The sequence below is a fragment of the Marmota monax genome, unplaced genomic scaffold (assembly GCF_021218885.2).
Source record: "Marmota monax isolate L192 unplaced genomic scaffold, Marmota_monax_Labrador192_F-V1.1 WCK01_AAM20220418_F8-fsc00038, whole genome shotgun sequence".
NCBI lineage: Eukaryota > Metazoa > Chordata > Mammalia > Rodentia > Sciuridae > Marmota > Marmota monax.
The window spans coordinates 10875861-10897775 of record NW_026692498.1 but is presented as its reverse complement, the minus strand read 5'-3'; the positions used below and the strand labels follow the sequence as shown (position 1 = coordinate 10897775).

The 21915-nt window shown below is 59.0% G+C and overlaps 1 protein-coding gene across 5 annotated transcripts in view; it reads left to right on the top strand.

The window, feature by feature from the left end:
• Dagla (diacylglycerol lipase alpha) overlaps positions 1 to 21915 on the top strand; it is a 59559-nt gene that overhangs the window by 23218 nt on the left and 14426 nt on the right. For 2 of the 5 annotated variants that reach the window (XM_046445587.2, XM_046445580.2), the window contains exons 2-8: positions 12353 to 12490; positions 12914 to 13125; positions 14407 to 14508; positions 14901 to 15039; positions 17837 to 17924; positions 19828 to 19962; positions 20478 to 20555. In XM_046445587.2, coding sequence (XP_046301543.1) covers positions 12396 to 12490; positions 12914 to 13125; positions 14407 to 14508; positions 14901 to 15039; positions 17837 to 17924; positions 19828 to 19962; positions 20478 to 20555 — 849 coding nt within the window. In that variant the 5' untranslated portion in view covers positions 12353 to 12395. Of the gene's footprint in view, positions 1 to 11018; positions 11315 to 11880; positions 11978 to 12352; positions 12491 to 12913; positions 13126 to 14406; positions 14509 to 14900; positions 15040 to 17836; positions 17925 to 19827; positions 19963 to 20477; positions 20556 to 21915 lie in introns of those variants that run through there. The other 3 variants (XM_046445582.2, XM_046445583.2, XM_046445588.2) reach the window with 3 other exon arrangements.

Sequence of the window (21915 nt, the reverse complement as noted above, 5' to 3'; positions counted from 1 at the left end):
CCAGGCCCACATAGGAGGCACTCTGACTGTTCCAAGTTTGAGTTTAACTTTTGCCACATAGCACCTGTGTTCACAGGGCTCAGCCACCCCTGGAGCCATTTCCCGCCTTTTCTCCTCTCAGAGCTTACGCCTCCCTGAGGCCAGAGCCTGGGATAGCGCCTCGCCCCTCCCTGAGTGCTGGCGTCCTCACATCTGCTAGGTCCAGGGACTACCTCCTGGCCGGTGCTCCAGCCAAACCAGGGGCTTGAGGCCTGGGCGTGTCTGAATCTTTCAAGAAGGAAGGGTGCACCCAGAAGCAGGCTGCCAAATAAAGAAAAGGACTTGTCTGAAACCATTCAACCTTCAACAGGGCCCCTGTGAAAGTAGAGTATGTCCCAGGGAGGCTCCTAGGGCGATGGCAAGTTTGGAAACCAGGTTGAGCCAAGAATCTTGGAGGAACTGCGGGATGATCACAGAGGGAGGAGCGGCTCTGGATGCGTGGCTTTGGGCCTTTACCCAGGAGCCCGAGGCCTGAGGCTGCTGTGGGTGGTACAGATGGCAGTGGGGCCCAGGGGACCAGCAGCCTCAGGCACTGTGTCTCTTGGGCTGGCCAGGGCCTAGCATTCTTAGGCCCTTGCCCATGAACAGGATAGAAACGCTGGTCACAGGAAGGCTTGGAAGGCTTGGAAGCCAGGGCAGTGTCCCCGGGAGCCGGAGTGTCCTCACTCCTGGCCCAGGCTCCGCTCGGGGTTTGGGGCCAGCTCCCAGGCTGTATGGATGCTCGGGTCAGACAGGCACTGTCTAAAACAGGCAGGGAGGGGCCCCAGGAGGCCTCAGTGCCCACGATTCTAGGTCACCTCCTGCAACATCCAGAGACAGGAGTGGTATTTATAGCCGCCAGCGGCCACCGAGGGTGGAGGAGACAGCACGAGCCGTGACGCAGGCTGACCCCCCACCCCCTCCAGAGCCTTCCTGGGAAGCGAAGGGAAGGACGAGCCTGCTGGGAAGCAGGCTCAGCACACTGTCACCCTGAGCCCTGGAGGGGACGAGGTGCCACTTTTGGTCTGTCAGGAGCCTCCGCCTCCGCCAGTCTTGCTAGGACCTGGCTTGGCTTGCCAGCCCCAGGTGGGCATCCCATTAGCACTGGGCACCAGCCGTGCTGGGCTCTCCCCCTTGCTGCCAGCTCCTTCCTTGAAAGGCTTGTCCCCTGGAGTTTCTGCAGCTTCACTGACCTCTCTCAGGCTGGCAGGGTCAGCGAAGAGGCCTGCCTCTTCCCACTGTGAGAGTTAGGGGGCCAAGGGCACAAGCCCCAGGCGACAGGAGGAGGACTGCCCAGCTCCTGTTAGCTCCCTGCTGTGTCCTTGCTAAGTGGTAGCAGACTGCCACTCAGGCTGAGGGGCGGCCCCAGCTCTACCTCCCATCACACCAAGGAACAGGCAGCGAAGTAGAGGCCATAGGATAGCAACGTGATAAGACGGAGGACCAGGTTCCCGAAGGCGAGTCCTCTGGGAAGCACCGTGATGCTGAGCTCTGGAGCTGGAGGTTGAGCAGACCTGGCCCCTGTTCTCTGTACCTGCCCAAGACAGTGGGCCGTGGGTCCTTCCCAGGTATGGACAGGCAGGAGGCTGATGCTTCCCAGGGGCCCCGTGTGGCTGTAACCCCCCAACTCCTCCTGGCCGTTTCCAGCCTTCTCATTGCTTAGAGCCCTGGGGCCCATCTCCCAGGCCAGGAGAGAAGCAGGGGTGGCCAAGGCCTCCTAGGGAGCCTGCCACGTCACAGAGAAGGCCGGCCAGGCACCAGAGACCTGCAGAAAGTGGGCCAGGGCCTGAACTGATCCGTCCCAAGCTGACCCACCAGGGCTGGGACTGGGAGCAACTGGGGACGAGTACCTGAGCAGGTCTCAGAGGCCTCATTAGGAAGAGCGCCTGATCAAGGGGGACCAGGAGAGGACCAGGTGTGCTCCGTGGGAACACGTGAGCAGGAGCAGGGGGCGTGCCCAGCTGGCAGGGAGAGTGGTACTTGGAGGGAGGTATGGGTGCTATGGTGGGGCCTGGCAAGCAGGGGCGGGGCTAATGGTCAGGGGTTTTAATTTTATTTAAAGGGCACTTAGGAACTGTAATCCACTTTCAGAAGAGAATTAAAACTGCGTGTCCCCGTCACTCGGGCTGCCAAGCACCTCCTCTGGGCAGAGCCTGCTCAACACTTTCCAGCTTTTAACTCACTTCATCCTCACAGAGGCCCCCAAGGGAGGTACTGTCATCGTCACTGTCAGACAGCAACAGTAGCTGATCTGTCCTGGGAGTGGCTAATTCCCACATCGCAATTTGAAGTTCTGGCCCAGTGGATAGGTGAGAGGCACCAGGGCCAGCACCAGGTCCCGCCAGCCTCCAGCCAGCAGTGGGGTCCCTCTGTGCCCCAGCCCTTCCTGGAGGCCCTACGGCTAATAGCTTTGTCCTGCTGAGCTAGATGGTGGAGGGGACCACAAGGTCGGGACAGAGGGAGCCATGGCTTTAGGTCAGGGTCAGTTCCTGGGGCCCATTTTGCTCTTCTGGCTCAGGCAAGGCCAGGAGCCAGATGCGTGCTGGTCCCATGATCCCAGACACCTGTGTGGAGCCCCAAGGCTCTCTAAAAGTCACGGGCAGAAGGCACCTGAGAGCTCCCTGCCTGTGGCTTTCAGACATTTCGAAGCAGAGACTATTCATGGACAGTGACAAGGAACCATGACTTCGAGATAGCCGAACACTACTCTGAATGCCACGGCCTGCATTGCCACTGTGACCACCCCCCATCTGTGTGCCAGGCTCTCCAAAAACCCACCTTGAAGAGCAGAGATGCCCTCGTTGGGTACAGAGGGAAGGAATGCCACAGAGGGGAGAGGACCAGGCCATGGCAGGAGACACCACCTCTGTCTCCAACTCCACGGTGGCAGGGGCTGCTGGCCCTTCCTGTCACACACCAGAGCGCTGCAGACCTCCTCCCCTGGGAAGGAGCTTGTGTTACCCAGTCACTTGATCCCTGCTTGCTCTGAGATGGCCAGGGAATGGTCGATGGGAAACCCAATAGCCTGAGTGGCTGGTCTGTGCCCTAGATGGCCGTGCCCTAGATGGTCCAGGGAGGTGGCCCCTTAGAGGTCTGGCCCACACAGTCTCTCAAGTCTGGAGGCTTCCTTGGCCTCTGAGCAACATGCACGCAAGCAGACCAGACCCCAAGGCCTTCAGCCTGAGGAGCTGCAGCAGCAGGCGGTGGCAGAGGGTATGCCGCTGGGGGGCTCCCCAGGGGAGGTGTCAGGCTAGGTGTGCCCACTTAGCAGCTCATTAATGGCCTCATTCGGGGCCCCTCATGAAGGTGCTAATTCCTCTGTGAGGTGACACCAGCACCTGGGGCTGGCAGCCTCCTTTGGAGGAAGCCCTGAGAAGTGGGAGCACTGGGGTGTGGCTACAGCTCATGAGCTTCCTGGCAGGGGGCCATCTGGGAAGCTGCTCATGGCACAGGGGAGGCCTGCGGTGGGGTGCAGGTGGGATCTGGACTTGGGGGCTTGAGCAGAGGGCCTGGGCCTTAGGGCACCCTAAGTGTGAGCTGAGAGGAGGTCTACCGTGGAGATCCTGAAACTCAGCCACACAGAACGGTTTCTGAGATGGGTAGAGCCATGTGGCCTTAGGTTGGAGTTCTGTGGTCCCAACTGTCCTGTGGGGCAGTGACTCACTGGCTTGTTGTGGGTTCAAGAAGACAGTTCTAAGAAGCCTCTGTGTGGGCCAGTGGGGCTCCTGGGAGATGCTCCCCGCCCAGGAAGGGAAGTGAGGCAAGGGTGAGGCTGTTGGGAGGTCAGAAGGGTGAGCCTTGCTCTAGGTCGGTCGCTTTTCCTGTGGCCCCTTTCGCCCATCTGGCTCAGGCATCGGGACGAGACGTGACGTCCCGTGAGGAGGAGGCCTGGATGGAGGAGAATTAGCAAGCCCCTGCCACGCTGCAAGGGGCACCAGCTCCACGTGTGAGCTGCGGTGAGCTGACGAATACACCAGAGTGGGAGTGGCCAGCGCTGGTGCAAGCAGAAGTCTCTGTGCATCTACGCCTTGGCACTCCTGTGAAACTGCACCTCATCACAGCATCTGCAGATGAAGAGACAGAGGCTCAGAGAAGCGATGGTCACAGACAAATAGAAGTGACGGAACCAGGATTCCACCCTAGGGCTGCCCGACTCAGGTGGGCTGCTGCCTTCCCTCTGGCCTGCTCAGTGGGTGGCCGTGGCCCTCCAGGTCTATGCATTTGAGAGGGAGGGGTCTGGGGGGATCTGAGAAGACTTGGGTGATCTAGAAAGGTTGCACCTGCTGTCTGCCTTCCCCAGTGGCACCTGCTAGGCGGAGTGCCAGCGGGAGGCGGCGGGCAGTGCCCATGCTAACTGGCTTGGCTGGCCTCTCTGGGCCGCTCCAGGTCATCTCTGCTCAGGGCACTGGAATAAGCACAGTACAAGGGCCTGTTTCAGGAAAACAAATGTTCTCCAAGGAAGGGCTCAGGAACAACCTGGCCTGGCCAGCGCCTGGGAGACCTTCTGCTACTGGAAGTCCTTTGGGCCTAGGGCTGAGAGAGCCTGGCTGTCCCCTTCCCCTGGGACCCCTAGAGGAGGGCAGGGCAAGGCCAGCAGTGGGAGGAGGCCCAGCCTGGGGGCCAGGGAAGGGCCCTCAGCAGCCGGCCGCCTTCCCAGAACAACCAGCAGAAACGAAAGGCCCCAGTTGATTCCCAGGGAGTTGGCTGGTGTCAGTGGCAGGGCGGGTGGCAGATGGCAAATTCTGCTCATTGTAAGGGAGTGGAAAATAATTAGCGTGAGAACGAGAAGCTGGAGCCTTGGTGATAAATGGAGCCTGGCAGGGCTTGTGGGGAGGGGCCGAGCACTGGCTCTGGAGCCTCCAGGCTGGCTCTGCATGACCTTGGGCAGATTGGTTAACTTCCCAGGGCCTCGGTTTCCTCGTCCGGAAAATGGGGGTAAGATTGGTACTTCGCAGGGGCCCAAGAGGGATTAAAGGAAGAAATCTATGTGAACTGCTTGTTACAGTATTTAGCACAGCGTAAACGCTACATGGAGTTTTAAAAAACAGACATGTAGTTGAACAATTGTTGGAACTATTTCTGTGTCCAGCCAGGTGGCCACAGGCATGGTCCCTCGTAGTTGGGGCTGTTCCTGTTCGTCTTCTTCCCTGCACAGTCCCTGGCTGCCAGGTTGCTCTTTTCTTGGGGGGTGGCGTGGGGGTTCCTCTGGCCAGCAGACATGTTGGTGCTGCAGAGGGCACAGCGGGTGGACCTGTTTCTCAGCCTGACGTGGTCCTTCCCTCCCTCAGCACCTCAGTTTCCCCATCTGTGACGTGGGCAGCCAGACCTGTCCATGGGGCACTGAGGACCCCTAAGTGGTGAATGGGGGTGCAGGAAGCGCCTCACCGGCCCTTCAGGGTCATCGCGGTGCGAGGATGGAGACCAGGCCTGTTAGAATGAGACCTGGGGTGGCCGGCAGGAGGGGACAGTGGCAGTGGCACCCCACCCTTGCCTGCAGTTTCACCAGGCACACTGTTCTGGCCCCGGGGCCTGGGCATGTGAGGACCCATCTCATGCTGAAATCCTGCCCCGGGCTGGGCAGACTCCGCTCTGCCTTCTGCTCCGGCACAGCTGATGTGTGAAAAGCGACAGCTTTCAGGCCCCTAACTTGGGCTGCACACACCCGGGCACAGGCTGGTGGCGCACGCGGCCCCCGGCCTACGCCTGCTCTCTCTCCATTGCCTCCGTGCCGCCTTCTCCCTTCCTGTGCTTCTGGAGGCCAGCCCCTCTGCTGCCCTGCAGGCTGAGACCTGGAATGAGGCGGGGAGGCCGTGCAGCCCCGGGCCTCAGGAACGTGCGCCTCTGCGTCTGTGTGTTGGAATGAGGAGTTGAATGGCAGGCAGAGAGGTTTTTCTTTGAAGTCACTGATGGGTGCTCCTTGAACCCCAGCTCTGCCCCATCCTCAGAGAGGGATCTCTGGGCAGATCGTTCCACTTCTCTGAGCCTTGGTTTCTTCATCTGCAAAGTTGGGGTGGTACCCCTACAGCCTGATGACTCTGGACGACCGTGGTACATACAGGTCCTGGTGCTACGCTTTCTCCTGGCTCCACCGCATTCTGTGCAGCTCCCTGGGCTCAGTGTTCGCCATCTGCAGGATGGGGCTGATACTCTTTCATGCAATGGTGTCATTGTGAATCTGGTGCCAGACAAATACCCAGATTGCTCTTTATGGTCCCTGAGGCCCTGCTGCCCACTCTGTAAGGCGAGGTCAGAAGCCAGCTCCTGCATTTGGATGCCGGCAGTTAGTGGAACACTGCCCCTCAGAAGCAAGGTGTAGGGCTGGGTGCAGTGGCACAGGCCTGTCATCTCAGGGATTCGAGAGGCTGAGGCATCTCTCTTCACGTAGAGATGAAGCTAGATGGCTGTGGAACTAGGCCGTGTGACCGTGAGCAAGTCACTTCACCTCACCTGGGACACGTAGTGCCTGCCTCGTGGAGTTGTGAAGGGGGTTAGTGAGCCTGTGTCTGCCCTGGATTTAGGGGGCTAAGACATTGTGGGCAACTCATAAAGGTTAAAAGAGGTGAAACAGCCCTCCTGGCTCACTGAGATCGCCCCTCACCCGTCACCAGGACCCACCCTGCAGTTGACAAAGTGATTCCAGTTACTGGGGTTGAATCCCTCATTTAAGCCTCATGAACCAGCACGGAGAGGTTCACTAGGCACCGCCGCCACTGAGCAGGGGTTAACCAGGACCTTCCTGCAGGCCCAGTCAGTGAGAAGGTGGCCTGAGGGGAGTCTGCCCCAGCAGGGAGGGAGCCTCTCCACCCCCTGCCCTGCACGCTGCCTGCAGCCTGGCCTCGCTCTTGACATGCCCCGCCACGACTAGACAAGCTCTAGCGTCAACACAGACACCCGGAGAACCAGATCCTCTGGAGGGTCTGGCACCTTCCATCTCATGGAATCCCATGTGAACAGTCCCCCCTTTTACTTTGGCCACCAGGAGATTTGGCATGGAATGGTGGCCTTCTCTATAGCAACGGGGAGGGCCTGGGTGTCTCTCCTGCCTATGCACCTGCTCCCTCTCTCGCCACCCAGGAGGCCCAAGGCTCTCGGTCCAGGACTGGCAGTCCAGGCTATGGCTACACTGGGCTCCATCACCAGCCTCAGCAGGCTGACACAGAAGCCCAGCGGATGGGCTTTGGGCCTGTGGGTCTCCTCTTTTGGCTGCAGAAGGACGGGAGGGGACTTTGCTGCTGATCCATGCCAGGTTGGCACCATCCTGCAGGTCTGTCCTCAGTGAGAGCGCAGGTGGACTTTGGCGGCTTCCTAAGAGTTACGTCACCTTCAGGAACAGGAAGGATAGGGTCACGGCTTCAGCTCCCTAGACTATCACTCTGCTCATGGTTGGGTCACCCAGGAGTTTGAGCTGGGCGTGCTGTGAGGATGGAGAAGGGAGTGGGCTAGACCCATGCGGGAAGCACAGGGGTTGTGTCCCTTCTGAACCTCAGTTTCCTCACCCCTGAAGGGCTTGAAGGGATTCTCTGAGCCCTTTCAACGCTGTCTTCCTGTATTGCTGTGCGCTCTGGGTCGAGACGGGAGTGATCTGTGCCCTCCACTTCTTGGAAGGTGCCAGAGCACCATCTGAGCCTCAGTCTCCATTCTCAAGTGGTAATGACAACGGAAGAGGTGGCATTTGCTGAAAACTTCCCAGGTGACAGGTGCTGTTTCACAGTGTGCCTCATTTAACTCACGATACTCTGAGATGGGTGTTCTTCTGATCCCAGTTTTAGAAGGGAGGGAAGGAGACACAGAGAGGTTAAGTAACTTGTCCAAGATTATATAGCCAGTAAGTGCCAAAGCCAGGACTCAGACAGCAGTCAGTTTTTAGCACCTCTATTCTTAATCACCCCTCACTCTCCTGTGACTTGAGAGTGGCATTGTCACCCTGCATCACTACTTCAGAGACCAAAGGCAGAGAGCCCAGGACTCAGAACACAGGCCGTGGGTACTCACCTGGTATCAGGCACTCCCAGGGCCTTCTCCAGCCCCGAGCCCATGCCTGGATGTTCGTGGGCTGGATGGCACATCACCTATCCCCTGTGGCCACTTTGGTGCCATGACTTCACTTCAGGCACCAGTCCCAGCAGGAACTCTGCAGGGCCTTGAGAGAGCTGACCCTGCAGCGCCTCTGCCCCCTCGAGCGCTCCCCTGCTAGCCGGGGCCCCGCTGTTCCCAGGGCCACGTGAGCCCACATGGGGCCTTAGGGTAGGGGGTGAGGCCCAGCCTGGGCCACTTGCAGCAGCAACCCTAGGCCGCAGCAGTGCAGGTACCCGGTCAGGTGTGTCTTATCATAGCACCAAAAGTGCCCACCCAGATCCCAGACCCCAGCACCCGGTCACAGATCACATTGCCAGAAGTCCCCAGGAGCTCCTAGGTGCTCTATTACGGAGCATCAGGAAAGGATCTGGAGTGTGCCAGACCCGTGCAGAGCTTTTGGGATGTCCCCGCCCACCATCGGTTCTCACACAGCCCGTGAGGGCCTTGCTGTCCCATTTCACAGATGAAGCAACCAAAGCCAAAGAACAGTTAAGATGGCCAGTGAGGGGGTGGGAGGCTCCTTGGAGCTGTCAGGGAGGGCACTGGCAGGCAGGAAGGGAGGGACGTTTCCCCAGAAGGGAAGGCTGTGAGCTGAGAGGGAGGAGATGCCGTCTTGGCTTTCATGACAGGGAGGGGGTTGCAGAGCAGGCCGGTGGCTGGAGAGATGGCTTGGGGTGAGGTGAGGGGTGGGAGGGAGCTGTCAAGGAGGGCCCCGAACAGGAGGTGATATTGGGCTGGCTCAGAAAGACGAACAGCCACTTGGAGGGAGGATTGGGGCAACCAAAGCAGGGACCCTTCCGTTGAGGTGTCTAGAGAGCAGCAGGCCTGCGGGAGCTGGAGCCGTGTGGGGGGACAGCCTTCTAGCCAGCAGGTTTCTGCCCCTGAAGGCAGGCTGTGTGCTGGAGCCTGCACCTATGTCCCTGACAGCTGGGGAGTCTTCCTACCCTGGGGTACAGAAACCCTGGATTTAGAAAGGACGAGGCCTGTGCCCAAGGTTGCTTAGCCTGTCGGATACTGAGGTCCTTAGGCTCTCACCCAAGGGGCTTGGACTTTATCCTGCAGGCCATGGGGAGCCATAGAATGTTTTTAAAGTAGGGGACAGCATGCACTTTTTAAAAAGAATTTTGCATTTTTAGAAAGAGGAACTCCCAGAATGGTTAATATTTAACCCAGGGATCTGAATCATCTGCAGGGAAACTGGGCCACGTGGGTGGGGGAAGAAAGAGGCCCTTTAGAGCTGCTTAAGTCATTCCATCCTTGTGAGCTGGTGCCCCTGGCACCCCATTACCACCTGCCTGGGTTGGAGACCCAGCCTCCAGCATGGGGTGCCCCTTGCAGAGCTCCTGCTCCCCGCTGCTGGAGGGGTGCTGTGCCTGCCCTAGAAGCCCCAGAGTTAGGGGTAGGAAGGGGAGGCAGTGTCTCCTGTCCCCACACACTGGGGTTGTTGAGGGCACCAACTGTGCCCCAGGGAAGGAGAGCCAGAGGAGGTGCTTTGTGGTGGCCCCAGACCAGGAAGTAGCCTCTGCCCTCCCCCTCCTGAGACATTTCCTCCCGATGAAATCACATCCCAGCAGGGGAACAGGCCCCCATTGTGATGGGCTGGGGTCTCAAGAGAAAGGGTGCTTTTCAGGCCCTTAAAAATAGCAGTCCTGAGATTTATGAATCTGCACAGAGAGTGCCCCGTGCAGCACAGCCCTGCTGCCCCCACCCCAGCCCATGACCTGCTGGTGACCAGCTGCAGAATCCAGTGGCCTTAGCTGAGGGGGGCAGCTGGTCCTCCAGGGAGTTCACACGCACCTCCCCCACCCAGCTGCAGCCCCCTCTGCTTCGGCCTTCTCCCAGCCCAGCCCCGCTCCCACACCTTCCCGCCCTCCATGCTGACCTTAGGAGGGAGGCATGATCAGCGTTTCACAGGTGAGGAAACAGGCGCCACTAGAAAGTCACCAGTTGGTGGGTATTATAGCTCATGACACCGCTCTGGGCTGGGCACCATGCCAGGTCCTGCAATAGTGGGCTGTCCTGGGCGCTGGCTGGAGGGCAGGGGCAAGCTGGGTGGGTTTGTGCTGACCATAGCTGCTAGCCACAGGCGGATCACCCCCTGAGCAGGGATGGAGAGCCACTGTCCATATTATTGCCGTGTCTGGACAGTCCTGTGGCCACCTCTTCAGGGCCTGGCACCAAGCTCTTCCCACTTCCCTGCCTGAGGGATGGGAGGGTGTGGCAGGCAGAGCAGGGGCAGCTCAGTGGACTCCCCGGGTGATGGTGAAGGTAGTGTGAGCCCGAGGAGCACTAGGCCTTCTAGGCTCTGCCAGGAAGGGGAGGTAAAGGGCGGGGTAAATGAGGGCCCCAGTGCGAGGAGAACACCATCCAGGGGTCCACTTGAGGGCCAGGTTGCTGGCAGGGACAGGACAGGTGACAGGCTGGGGTAGGCAGGACCCTCGTTTACCAGCCCCTCAGGGCTGTGGGACGAGGGGCCCTCTCCCTCCTTTTCCCTGCATGGCTGATGGGAGCTGGACGCGGAGCCTTGGCACCTGCTGGGGCCACGCTGGTCCCACTTCTTGGGTGCTTCACGGCAGCCCCCAACCCTGACCCCAGCCCCAGCTTATCCTCCGTGAGCCAACTGCAGACGGGGGAGGGGTGGCATCACCAGCTGTCGACAGCTCTGTTCAGCCCCTGCCTGGCTGTCACCCGAGGTGCCCCGGCTCTGACCTGTCTCATCACTTCAAACCCAAAGCCAGGGCTATCAGCTGTCGTCACAGTTACCAAAGCCCTAACCTCCTGCAGACCATGGCCCCAGCCACCCCGCTCCTGCAGGTCCCTGGCCTGCTCCAGCCTTCTCCCCGCTTCCCGAATCTGCGCTCCACTCCTCACTCCTCGACTCCTCCTCAGAGTGTGGGATGATGTCACTTCCTGAGGCGGGGAGGAGCAGGCACGACCCCGGCAAGCTAGCCCGCCAGCCACCAGCCCAGCTGCTGACTCGCTTGCCCGAGCAGCCTGGAGCTGCTGGGGAAGTGGCTGCCAGGGAGAGGAGGCAGCAGGCTGGACATGCTGGCCAGCTGCCCAGCCCCACGCCCCCTGGCCCACCCTGAGTGCTGTGCCCATTGGCTGGGGAGGACGTGTCTGCTTCCTTCCCAAATGATGCTCATCACCGATACACGCTTTCCCCAGAGCCGTCACCGGGGAAAGGAGGACCTGCTGCCCACCCCGGACCAGGTGCCATGTAAGCCTCTGTGGGCCTGGGGGACAGCTGCCTGCGGCAGGGTGCTCAGCCCCCACAGGAGGCGCCCCTCTGCGTAGTTCAGTGCAGAAGCTCTGGAGCTGCTCTTTGGCGTCCGCCTGGACCAGCCTCCTGCCCGTCACTGCCCTCTTTTCTGCACTCTAAAGAGGGGGCGGCCCAGGGTCCTGGGCACTCTGCTGAGCTTGCTCGTGACTTATGTGCATCCAGCTACTTCATGGAGTTGAGCGCTGGGCGCTGGAGGCTGCGTGGCTCGGGGGAGCCCGGAGGTGCGGCTGCTCCTCCAGTGGTCGGGCGGAGGCTTCCTTGTCATACTCCTGACCCCAGGTTTCTGCTACATCCTTCCCCGCCTGCAGGCATGGCTGTGGCTGGGAGTGGTGTTTGATGGGTAGAAGTCAGGAGCACCCACGCTGGAGGGCTCCAGCAAAGCAAGGGTCCAGAGACCCCACTCATCAAAGCCTCGGGAGCACCAGCTGTGTGCTGGGCGCCGCGCCCCTGTGTATCAGTCCCAGCTGCTGCTATTCACAAGCCCTAGCCCACAGTGCCCAAGGCCTTGAGCCTTCCCCTGCCCTGCTGGGCTTCATGCTAAGGGACAGCTTGTTCTTGGTGTCAGAAGCCACTACCTTGACCCCCTGCACACTGGGCCAGGTATCTTTGTGGAAAGGCAACCAGGAGTCTGGGGCCAAGGGTCCCATCGATCCCCAGGTCTTAATGGAGCAGAACAGAGGAATGTTGAGGCAAATCCAAGCAGTGCCATCTAGGGGGACAGGAGACCGTGGGTCAGGCTGCAGCCATCGTCCTACTGCCCAGGTCCTTTGTTGGCTCTGGAAGTTGATAGGGCAGGAGGCAGGTCCAGCCTAAGGCTGGGTCAGCGTCTCCAGTGTCTGAGGATTGGTGCTTGCGGCCAGTGCCAAGATGCTTGTGCTACTGGCCACACCTGGAACTGGCCCAGTAGCACAGGAATGGTGGCCCTGGGTGCTCCAGCCTGCCCACACAGCTTCAGGGTCCTCTGCTTTCTTTCAGGAGGTGAGTGCCAGGCCCGCTGAGCCTTCCAGAGCTGCCAGCCATGCCTGGGATCGTGGTGTTCCGACGACGCTGGTCTGTGGGCAGCGATGACCTCGTCCTGCCAGCCATCTTCCTCTTCCTCCTGCACACCACCTGGTGAGCCCCGGGGGCTGGGGCTACAGGCCTGAGGCTGGGGGAAAGCTTGGAAGGAAGCCTTTCAGTTCATGTTCCTCCCTGCCTGGGCACACTCCTGACCCTGTCCTGCTTCCAGCTCTCAGGAGGGGGTACCTGAAACGTGGAGCCCCTTATGGCTCCACCCACGTGGAGCCAGGACCCCTCCTGACTGCTGCTGTACCTAACCCCAGCATTGGGTGCCGTTGCCACTGCTGTGTCCCCACGCTGACAGTGGGACTGTCACTTTCCTGTCCCTTGGAGGCTCCCAGTGCCCAGTGGACAGTGGTCTTGTAGGGGAAGTGTGTGGTGCCCACCTCCTTCCACCGAGCCCAGGCTGGGTGGGGCTGCCTGCCCGGGACAGCTCAAACACAAGGGCCCCTGGCCTCACTGCTGGCTCACCTGCAGGTTTGTGATCCTGTCTGTGGTGCTCTTCGGCCTGGTGTACAACCCGCATGAGGCCTGCTCCCTGAACCTGGTGGACCACGGCCGCGGCTACCTGGGTATCCTGCTAAGCTGCATGATCGCCGAGATGGCCATCATCTGGCTGAGCATGCGTGGGGGCATCCTCTACACAGAGCCCCGCGACTCCATGCAGTACGTGCTCTACGTGCGCCTGGGTAAGGGCCGCCCACCTCGGGTTGGGGGCTGCCCCAGACCACCCTCCCAGCACCCTCCTGTGCTCATTCGTTCATTCAGCCAATGTTTGTTGGGCACGTCTATGAGCCACACCGTAAACCAGCACCAAATACAGCAGTGAACCGAGACTTTCTGGGACTCCGTCTTAGGTGGGGGTGGACAGGCTGAGGCCTCAGAGCTGTCTTATAAATAAAGTTTTATTAGAACACACTCATTCTTTCATGATTGGTCTGCTTTGGCAGAGCTGAGGAGTGCCTCGGAGATTGTGGGAGCCTAAAGCCTAAATGTTTGCTCTCTGGCCCTTTACGGCCAGATTTTGCTGACCCCTCTTTTAGACCATGAGCATCTCTGCAAAGCGCATCTGCCTCGTGATCCTTCTCAAACAGACGCAGCCCTCCCTCGAAAGCCCCTGGGGACCAGCCCGCGTCCTCTTCTGTGCCCAGGTTCCACCCCTTCTCCTGGGCCCTCGCGCTTCTCTCCTGCTGGCGTGTGCCCAGCCTTTTCCCCTGTTGGTGCCTGGAGAGGAGCTGTTATTTGTTATTGACCTTGTTTTATAGACAAGGACACTGGGACTCAGGAAAGTTATGAGCTTCCTCAAGGTCACAAAACTAGTCCATAGAAGTGTCAGATTTGAATCCAGGCCCTCTGGCTCTGGGTTCTTAGTGGCCACACTCTGCCCTCTGCAAGGCCCTCAGATCCCCTCCCCACCTCCTGCCCCATGAGGGCCCTGGCATCTGTGTGCCAACAGCTGAGCACAAGGGCCAGCTCGGGTGTGGGCTAGTGAAGCCTGATGCTGGGCTCCTTCCTCCTCCCCACTCAAGTCCCAGAGGCCTCTTGCTGGGAAATAGCAGTTTCCATGAAAAAGGAGCAGTCATCTAATCCTCACGTGGTTTTATGACATTGTCACTCCCATTTTACAAACAATGAAACGGAGGCTCAGAGAGATCAGGTAACTCACCTAAGATAGGTTCTGATTTCCGTAGCTCATGCATATCATTCTGAAATCCTGAAAGAACAGGGAAGCGCCTCTTCATCACCTCCCTTTCCAGTCACCAGGGGCCTGAGGACAAATTTCAGGGGACCAGACAGGGACCGGCTGGTGGTGGGACAGCCTCTGCTGGGAGTCTGATGCAGCTCCCCACCTACCAGTCCTGCTACTGAGCTGGCCAGAGGCTCCCAACAGGAGGGGCTGGGCCAAGATTCCTGAGCCTTCCATGGAGGGCACGCGGGCCCTCTCTCAGCCAGGGCCTGCTCTCTTGCAGCCATCCTGGTGATCGAGTTCATCTATGCCATCGTGGGCATCGTCTGGCTCACTCAGTATTACACCTCCTGCAATGACCTCACTGCCAAGAACGTCACCCTCGGTATGTCAGGCCTGGAATGGCCCATTGAAGCCTCAGCCAGCCCTGGGGGTGGAGGGGACAGCACCGGCTTAGAGCGGAAGGAGATTGAGCACTAGCAGGTTGACCAGGGAGGTGGCTTCCTTCAGCCTGTGTTTGGTCATCCCCCAGAGGACCCGGTGAAAGTAGTCGAGGCTCCTCAGCACCTCCCTGGGAGCCCACAGGGCTGCCTGCTCTGCCAAGGCTGGGCCCAGGGCTGGGACTCGGGCAGGCTGGGAGTAGGGGCTTCTCAGTCCTGTCCTTGGGTCCTGGTAGCAGCTGGGAGTAGGAGGCTCTGGTGCCTCTTTCTTCAGAGCTGGTGATCTGGGGAGGTGTCCCCAGCAGGTCCACCTTTCTTCCCTCTGCTGCCCCCGCAGGGATGGTCGTCTGCAACTGGGTGGTCATCCTTAGCGTCTGTATCACCGTCCTCTGTGTCTTTGATCCCACGGGCCGCACTTTCGTCAAACTGAGAGCCACCAAGAGGAGGCAGCGCAACCTGCGGACCTACAACCTGCGGTCAGTTGGCCTGTGGGTGGGTAGTAGCCTAGAGGGCTTTACTGACCAAGGCAGAGGTGAGGTTTCTGTTCTCCAAGGGGCTACCACAGGCCTCCCAAACTGCATGACAGCCGTGTGTGAGCCAGGGGCATTAGGGAAGGACTTAGCTTCTCCCTGCCTGTCACCTTGTTCCCCTGGGAACAACAGGTTAGGTGCAGTGGTGCACACACGTAATCCCAGCAGCTCATGAAGCTGAGACAGGAGGATCACAGGTTCAAGGCTAGCCTCAGCAATTTGGAAAGGCCCTAAGCAACTTAGTGACATTGTGTCTCAAAATAAAAAATTAAAAGGGCTGGGGATGTGGCTCAGAGGTTTAGTGCCCCGAGGTCCGGTCCCCAGCACTGAAAAATAAATAAAGTGGGAACGACTGCTCCTGCCTTGTAGTGGATGTGTGCAAAGTGGTTAACTTGATGCTCACACTGGTAAGTGGTCAGCAGATGGTAGCTGTTGCCGTCAGGGTCAGCAGCAGCACTGAGAACACTGGCAGGAACAGCAGGAGACTCATAAATCAAACCCAGCACTGCCTAGAGGAAGCGTCAGCTCCATGTGTAGCCATTAACATTGCCTCATTATAGGAGGGAGAAACTGAGGCAGAGAGCAGTTGTAAAGCTGAGGTTAGAAAGCTGGCAAGTGGTGAGGCCAGAGCCTAGCACAGCAGCTTGGCTTTAGAGCCCTCACTTAACCACCAGGCAAGCTGCCTCTGGGTCTTAGGGGTTGGAGGAAGTTAATCAAGGAAGGCTTCCTGGTGGGGGTGTTTAACATGCCTATTTAAAGAAAAGGGAAAGCTATAACCTGCCAGAGAAAAGGAGGGAGGGTACCCAGGCAGGATCATATGATTCCTGTTTATTGACAGAAAAATAGAGAGGGGGTTTCCATGGTGGGTCACAGTACCCCCCACAAATCAAGCTTCCACTCTAAGGCCCTGTGCTGACCTCTTTAAACAGTTGGTCCAGTTAATCCTTTGGCAACTCCAGTGAAGTTTTGAGACCCGTTCTACAGGTGAGGGCTCTAAGTTGCTTGTTCCAGGTCATGTTGGTAGGACATGGAAGCAGCCCTTCAGCCCAGAGCAGCTCAGGACCCTCATTGGGAGGGGGGGGGGTGCTGACCAGGCTGCACGCCCAGCAGAACCCCTCTCCTAACCCTAACCCTAACCCTAACCCTCTACAGCGAGTTCCCCTTCCACGTCAGTGCCTCAGCTCATCACTGCGGCCAGAGCCACACCCATGCCGGGTCTGGCCGCCTCCCAGCCCAAAATGGCAGGCCTTGGAGCCAAGGCCCGAGAGTTCATTTTCCCCAGAGGGCAGCTAGCTACCACCACCCTCCCTCTTTGCTTGCTCAGAGCGGTGCCCCAACCTAACATGGTTTCTGGGCTCCTTGGGCCTAGTGGAGACTTCCCTTTCTGACTGTGGGTGATTGCCTTGGGGGCCCAGGGGAGCGAGTGCCTTTGTAGTGAAGGTTGGTGGCTGCAGTCATTTTAATTAGAAAGCTTTCTGTGGTTTCTGGGCCTTGCGAAGGTGAATGAGGTGCCTCGGAGCTCACAGGGCCCTGGCCTCTGGCGGTTTCTCCATTGCTCCTGTGGGGCTCTGGGGTAGCTGACTGGCCTCAGCTGGCCTGCCCCCGCTCTGAAACTCACAAACGGTTTTTCTAGCAAGGACATTTTCAAGCGAGCAACTCCCCAGTGTGGGGACCCACATACTCCTGATGCCCCACAGTGCTAGGTTATTTCAGTTTTTGGAATTTGGGAATATTTAAGTCCTTGGTCTCTTTCCAGTGAAATCTGGTCAGGGTTGGGAGAGGGGGTTATTCCAAGGAGGCTTGACTTTGGATTTTTGCAGGACTGTCTGCCCCCTTTCACATTAATGAGCTGCAGGGCAGAGGCTGCTGGGGTCTATGAACTTTCTGTCCAGACTTGGTGTGTAAGTCCCTAGCTTGGTCTGTAGCCTTCCTGACACGCTGGACCCGATCTGTCACCGTCTCACACACATTCCTAAACTGACCTGCCCCCTGGTGTTTATAAAGGGCATTGCAGCCAAGTGTTGAGGCTGCTTCCATCTGGTGAGAGGCCCAGCAGGAAATTTTCTTTGAATTTTTGAAAAACCCCATTAGCTTAGAAACCATTAAAAATGTCATGTCTTCAAGCCCCTGGAGCGTGGGCATTGGTTCAGGATGCAAGGCTTCCCAGGTCCCAGAATGGCAGTTGGCTTGCACCCTTTCCTAACCTCCTGGAAGACCCTGTTCGCTCCTCCTTGTGCCTCGTGGCCTTGTGGAGCTGGGGTTGGGGTGTGGGGAGCAGACCTGGGCCTCAGAGAAGAGCAAGTTTCTGGAATCCTTTAACAGGAAAAGTAGGTCTCTTCCAGCCCCTGGAACAAGAGGGCAGAGGGGCGCAGCGTCTCCCTGGGCTCTTGCTTTGCCTTTGGACACCTTTGCTGCAGAGTAGCCCCTACCTTAGTTCCCAGCTCTGAGCTCCCAGGGCATGCCTGCAGGCCAGTCTTCCAAAAGCCTAGATGGCCCTGCTGACCAGCAGCTCACCAGCTAGGCCAGTAGGAGTCCCCCAGGGAGTGCCCTGGCTGGCCAACAGCCAGGTCACTGGCCACCCAGCCTTGGCCAGGCCTGGGCCTGTTCTCCCCCCGGGACCTCCTTCTGAGGAGCCCTTTGGTGGGGCCCTGGGAACAGGCCATCCTGTTTCTATAACGTCTGGCTCCCAGCTCTTCTGGCCCAGCTCTCTGACCTCACACATACCAACTCTTCCCTTCTGCAGGCACCGCTTGGAGGAAGGTCAGGCCACCAGCTGGTCACGTCGGCTCAAAGTGTTCCTCTGCTGCACTCGGACGAAGGACTCGCAGTCAGTAAGTATCGGGAGTCACTTCCCCCAGACTCACATCCTGTGATTCAGGCGCCTTTCTCTGCGTTGGCAAAGCCGAGTGGGCGGGGCTGGTTGGAGGCACTGGGTTTCCAGTGCAGGTGACAGCCTGCTTCTATGGCGATCCGGTATTCTTCACCCACCAACTCCCCCCAGCCTGTAGAGCAGCCTTGGAACAGAGTTTAGTTTAGGAGATGAAATGCTCACAATTCAGACAACCTGAAGACGGAGGAAAGTAGCACATCCTCCACAGCATGGATTTGGAGGGCACAGCGATGCCATGTAACGCTTAGCATGGTGCTGGGTGGCGCACAGTCAGCCCTCACCGACCAGCGCTTTGAGGAGTGAGCAGAGGGGCTGGCCTCAGAGCGCCAAGCACTGCAGGACGAGGGCAGGCTCAGCTGTGGGCGGCCCTGGGGTGGGGCGGGAGGCAAAGCTCTGCAGTACCAGGAGGGACCTTAGAGGTCATCCAGCACCACCCCTCGTTTTGCAGATCAGACAGCTGAGGCCCAGAGAGGTGGAGTGACTTGCCCAGCATCCCACAGCTAGTTAGTAGCAGAGCCAGTGAGGTCAGGAGACCACTCCTCCCGAGGCAGACAGCAAAGTGCCCTCCTCGGAAGCCACCGGGAAGCCTCGCGTGGCTCGTCCTCACCAGCAGCACTGGTGACCCGTAGAGTGAGTAATCCAGTGAAGAAAGCCCCTGAGTTCCCGGGTGGGCGGGGAGCACCCTGTGGTCTCTCGGGGAGGTCCGAGGGGTCATGGTCAGGGTCTGGGCTGCAGGCAGGCCATGTGAAGGCAGGGAGCAGTCCCCTGGCAGGTGAAGGCTGGGCCTGCCACCATGTGGAGTGCCCGGCCCCCCTCTGTGGTCAGAGCCTGGTGGAAAGGCCACACCTCACCAGGAGTCCTGAGCATGGGCTCTGCCGGACACGGATGGTCCAGGCACTTCTTGATCAGCTTGTGTGGTGTCCCTTAAAAACTGGAATTGGACACCAGCATTTGAAAGTCAAGGCTGTTTATGTGAACTCCCGTACTCCCCGATCTGGCGACTCAGGCTCTCCTGGCTGGTCAGCGGGAGCTGAGCAGCAGCTGGTGCCGTTCGGCCCTTGGGGCGTTTCAGATGGCAGCGCTTGGCTTTTTCTTATGAATGCGAGACACTCCAGGGGGAGGCAGAACCTGTTGTCATGAGTGGGTTCCCACCTTGGCTTCTCCTGACAAGATAGGGAAGATGGGCCAGCTCCAGTGAAGCAAGGTGCAGGGGAGACCCAAGCCCACCAACCCACAGGACTCACCGCTCTCCCTGCTTCCTGCCCTGAGGCTCAGACACAGACTGTCCTTGGGCCAGGGGCATGGAGGAAGTCTGGGGGCACTGGCCCGTGATTGTACTCCTTCTTGGGCACATTGTGGGAAGCCACTGGGCCTGTGACCCCTGGGCAGCAGGAGAGGAGGCCCAAGGCTCCGAGGTTGACAGAATCCTTAGTCTTCCAGAGTCATGGCTAGTGGTCAGAAGCAGCCAGGAACTTCGTTTGGCTTTTCCGCTTGAGAGAAAGTCTAGAGAGAGAGAAGTCAGCACCGTCCAGGCTGTGGCTCCTAATGTCTAGGGAAAGAGAGGAGGAACTGGCTCAGGTGGCCCCGGTGTGTGGCAGGCGGTGCAAGCCTTGGGACCTCCCATGGGAAGAGAGGCCCAAGAGGTGCAGGAAGGGTCAGTGTGGTCCCAGATAGCTACTGCCAGTCCTGTCAGGGCCCTGAGGGTCCCAGCCGCACAGGGCCACCTGGGGCCAGGCTTGGCTGGTGCTGCAGAGGTGCAGGGGTAGAACTGCCCTGAACCTCACTCCTGGTCTCGCGTCCCCCCTGTCTCCCTGCCACTCCTCCTGCCTTCCCGGACCTCGTAGGATGCCTATTCAGAAATCGCCTACCTCTTTGCTGAGTTTTTCCGGGACCTCGACATCGTGCCATCCGACATCATCGCTGGCCTGGTGCTGCTCCGGCAGCGGCAAAGGGCCAAGCGCAACGCGGTGCTGGACGAGGTGAGCCCCTGGCAGCCAGCCCCTCTCCCTGCCCCTGCTCTGGCTGCGTGGCTTGCCCACCTCACAGGCCCTGGAGGTCACTGCCTCCCCTTCCCCAGCTCAGAACTTCAGCAGCCACCATACCGCTGCTGCTCGGTGCCCTCCACTTCTGGGCCATGTGCTTCTTCCAGATTTCCAATCCACGGCCCAGTTGTGACATCAGCTGGGGCTTCAGCCTCCTGCTTTATCCCCATGTCCCATTCCCGTGTCCCTGCCAGCATACAGTCAGGTCTCACATCTGTACAAAATCCTTCCCCCCGGGATGGGTCAGGAAGGTCCCCAGGGTCTGATACTTTGGGCAGAAAGGGAGCAACTAAAAATATGGGGACACTTCTGGTCTTGGAGCACTGGCTGGATCTCGGAAGAGCTGGAAGCCACCTGCTCCTTCGGGCCTCTCAGGCCTTTGGAACAGGCAGAGCCCTGGGGACTGAGCTTGGGGATGTGCCACTGCCCGTCTTCACATGCCTGTTTCACAGGCAAACAATGACATCTTGGCCTTCCTGTCTGGGATGCCAGTGACCAGAAACACCAAGTACCTCGACCTCAAGAACTCGGTGAGTCAGAAGTCACCCCCTGTACGTCTCACCTCCCCCACCAGTTCCTCCCTGTGCCGGAATCACCTGAGCAAACACCTCCCGCCGCCCTCCTGCGTGGGCCACACTACTGCCCACCAGCTCCTGCTCAGCCCTCCAGGGAGCCTCCTCCCAGATCACCGCCCCACCCCACCAGCCCCATGTCATGCTGCTCTACAAGCAAAACCCCGAATCCCTTAGCCCGGCTCCAAGACATTTGGCCCTGGCCTCTTGAGATGGCAAACCACCTCCCGAGGGTGAGCTGGGATATCATTGCTGCTACTGCTGTTATAAAGGCACCGGGACGTAGCACTGTGGTTTCCAAGCCTTTTAGTAACAGAGCCTTTTCTAAGTGCCTAAGTGGAAATCCAGCGTGTCACAGGAGAAGGTGGTGCCACCCTGTGGCAGCAGAGCCCTGACCCAGCTCACTGTGCAGCCTCGGCTAACACCTAGCCACAGCCCTGCCGAGTTGGGCACACCTCTGCTCAACTGCTGGTCACTCTGACCTTGCGCAAGTCCCTCATCCCTCTGAGCCTGTCCCTGCAACTGTAAAATGGCCCTGGGCACGCTTTCCTTCCCGAGCTACGGGAAGAGGAGCTGTCCTGAGTCTAGTCCCAGCGCAATGCCATGGGTGACCAAGAGGCCTCAGCCCTTGGCTGTCTCATCATTTATGAGAGCCTCAGGTTGGGCTGGGGGTAGCTCTGTGGTAGTAGAGTGCTTGCCTAGCATTCACAAGGCACGGAGTTCAATCCCTGGTACTCCCCCAAAAAAGCCCAGGCCCCATCCCTTTCTGTCTCTGCTCCCCAAAGTAGCATTTGCATCCTCTTGAAACAGCCAGTAGTCAGCTGATTCTGCTTTCCAGGGAGACAGGCTTTCCAGCCCTGGGCAGAGGGGCAGGGCAGGCAGAGGGGCTGGGTCCCCACTGCCTGTGGCACAGGCTGGCAGCACCCCGCCCGCTGGCAGGGTGCTCTGGAGTTGAGTAACTGCCTCTCCAGCTCCCTGGCTCATTCCTGGAGAGCAGACAGAGGATGCGGACGCTCCCCCTCTGGGCCCTGATTAAGGCACTACCTGTTCCACTTCACAAGATGACTAATCACCCTCCTTACCTTTTACAAGAGGACTAATTCCTCTAAATGCCGCAGTCCTCCTGCTGGAGGCTTTGCTGGGACACCTTTTCCCCGCCTCCCTCTCTCCCGGTGCTGATAACAACCATGGCGTCCTCAGCAGCCAACAGGCCTGCGACCTATGGGGTTTTAAACTGACGCCTTTCTTTAGAGCGATCCCAATCTCCCCCAGACGGCCCTCCTCCAGCCCGAGCCTGGGACTCCATGAGTCAGTCATA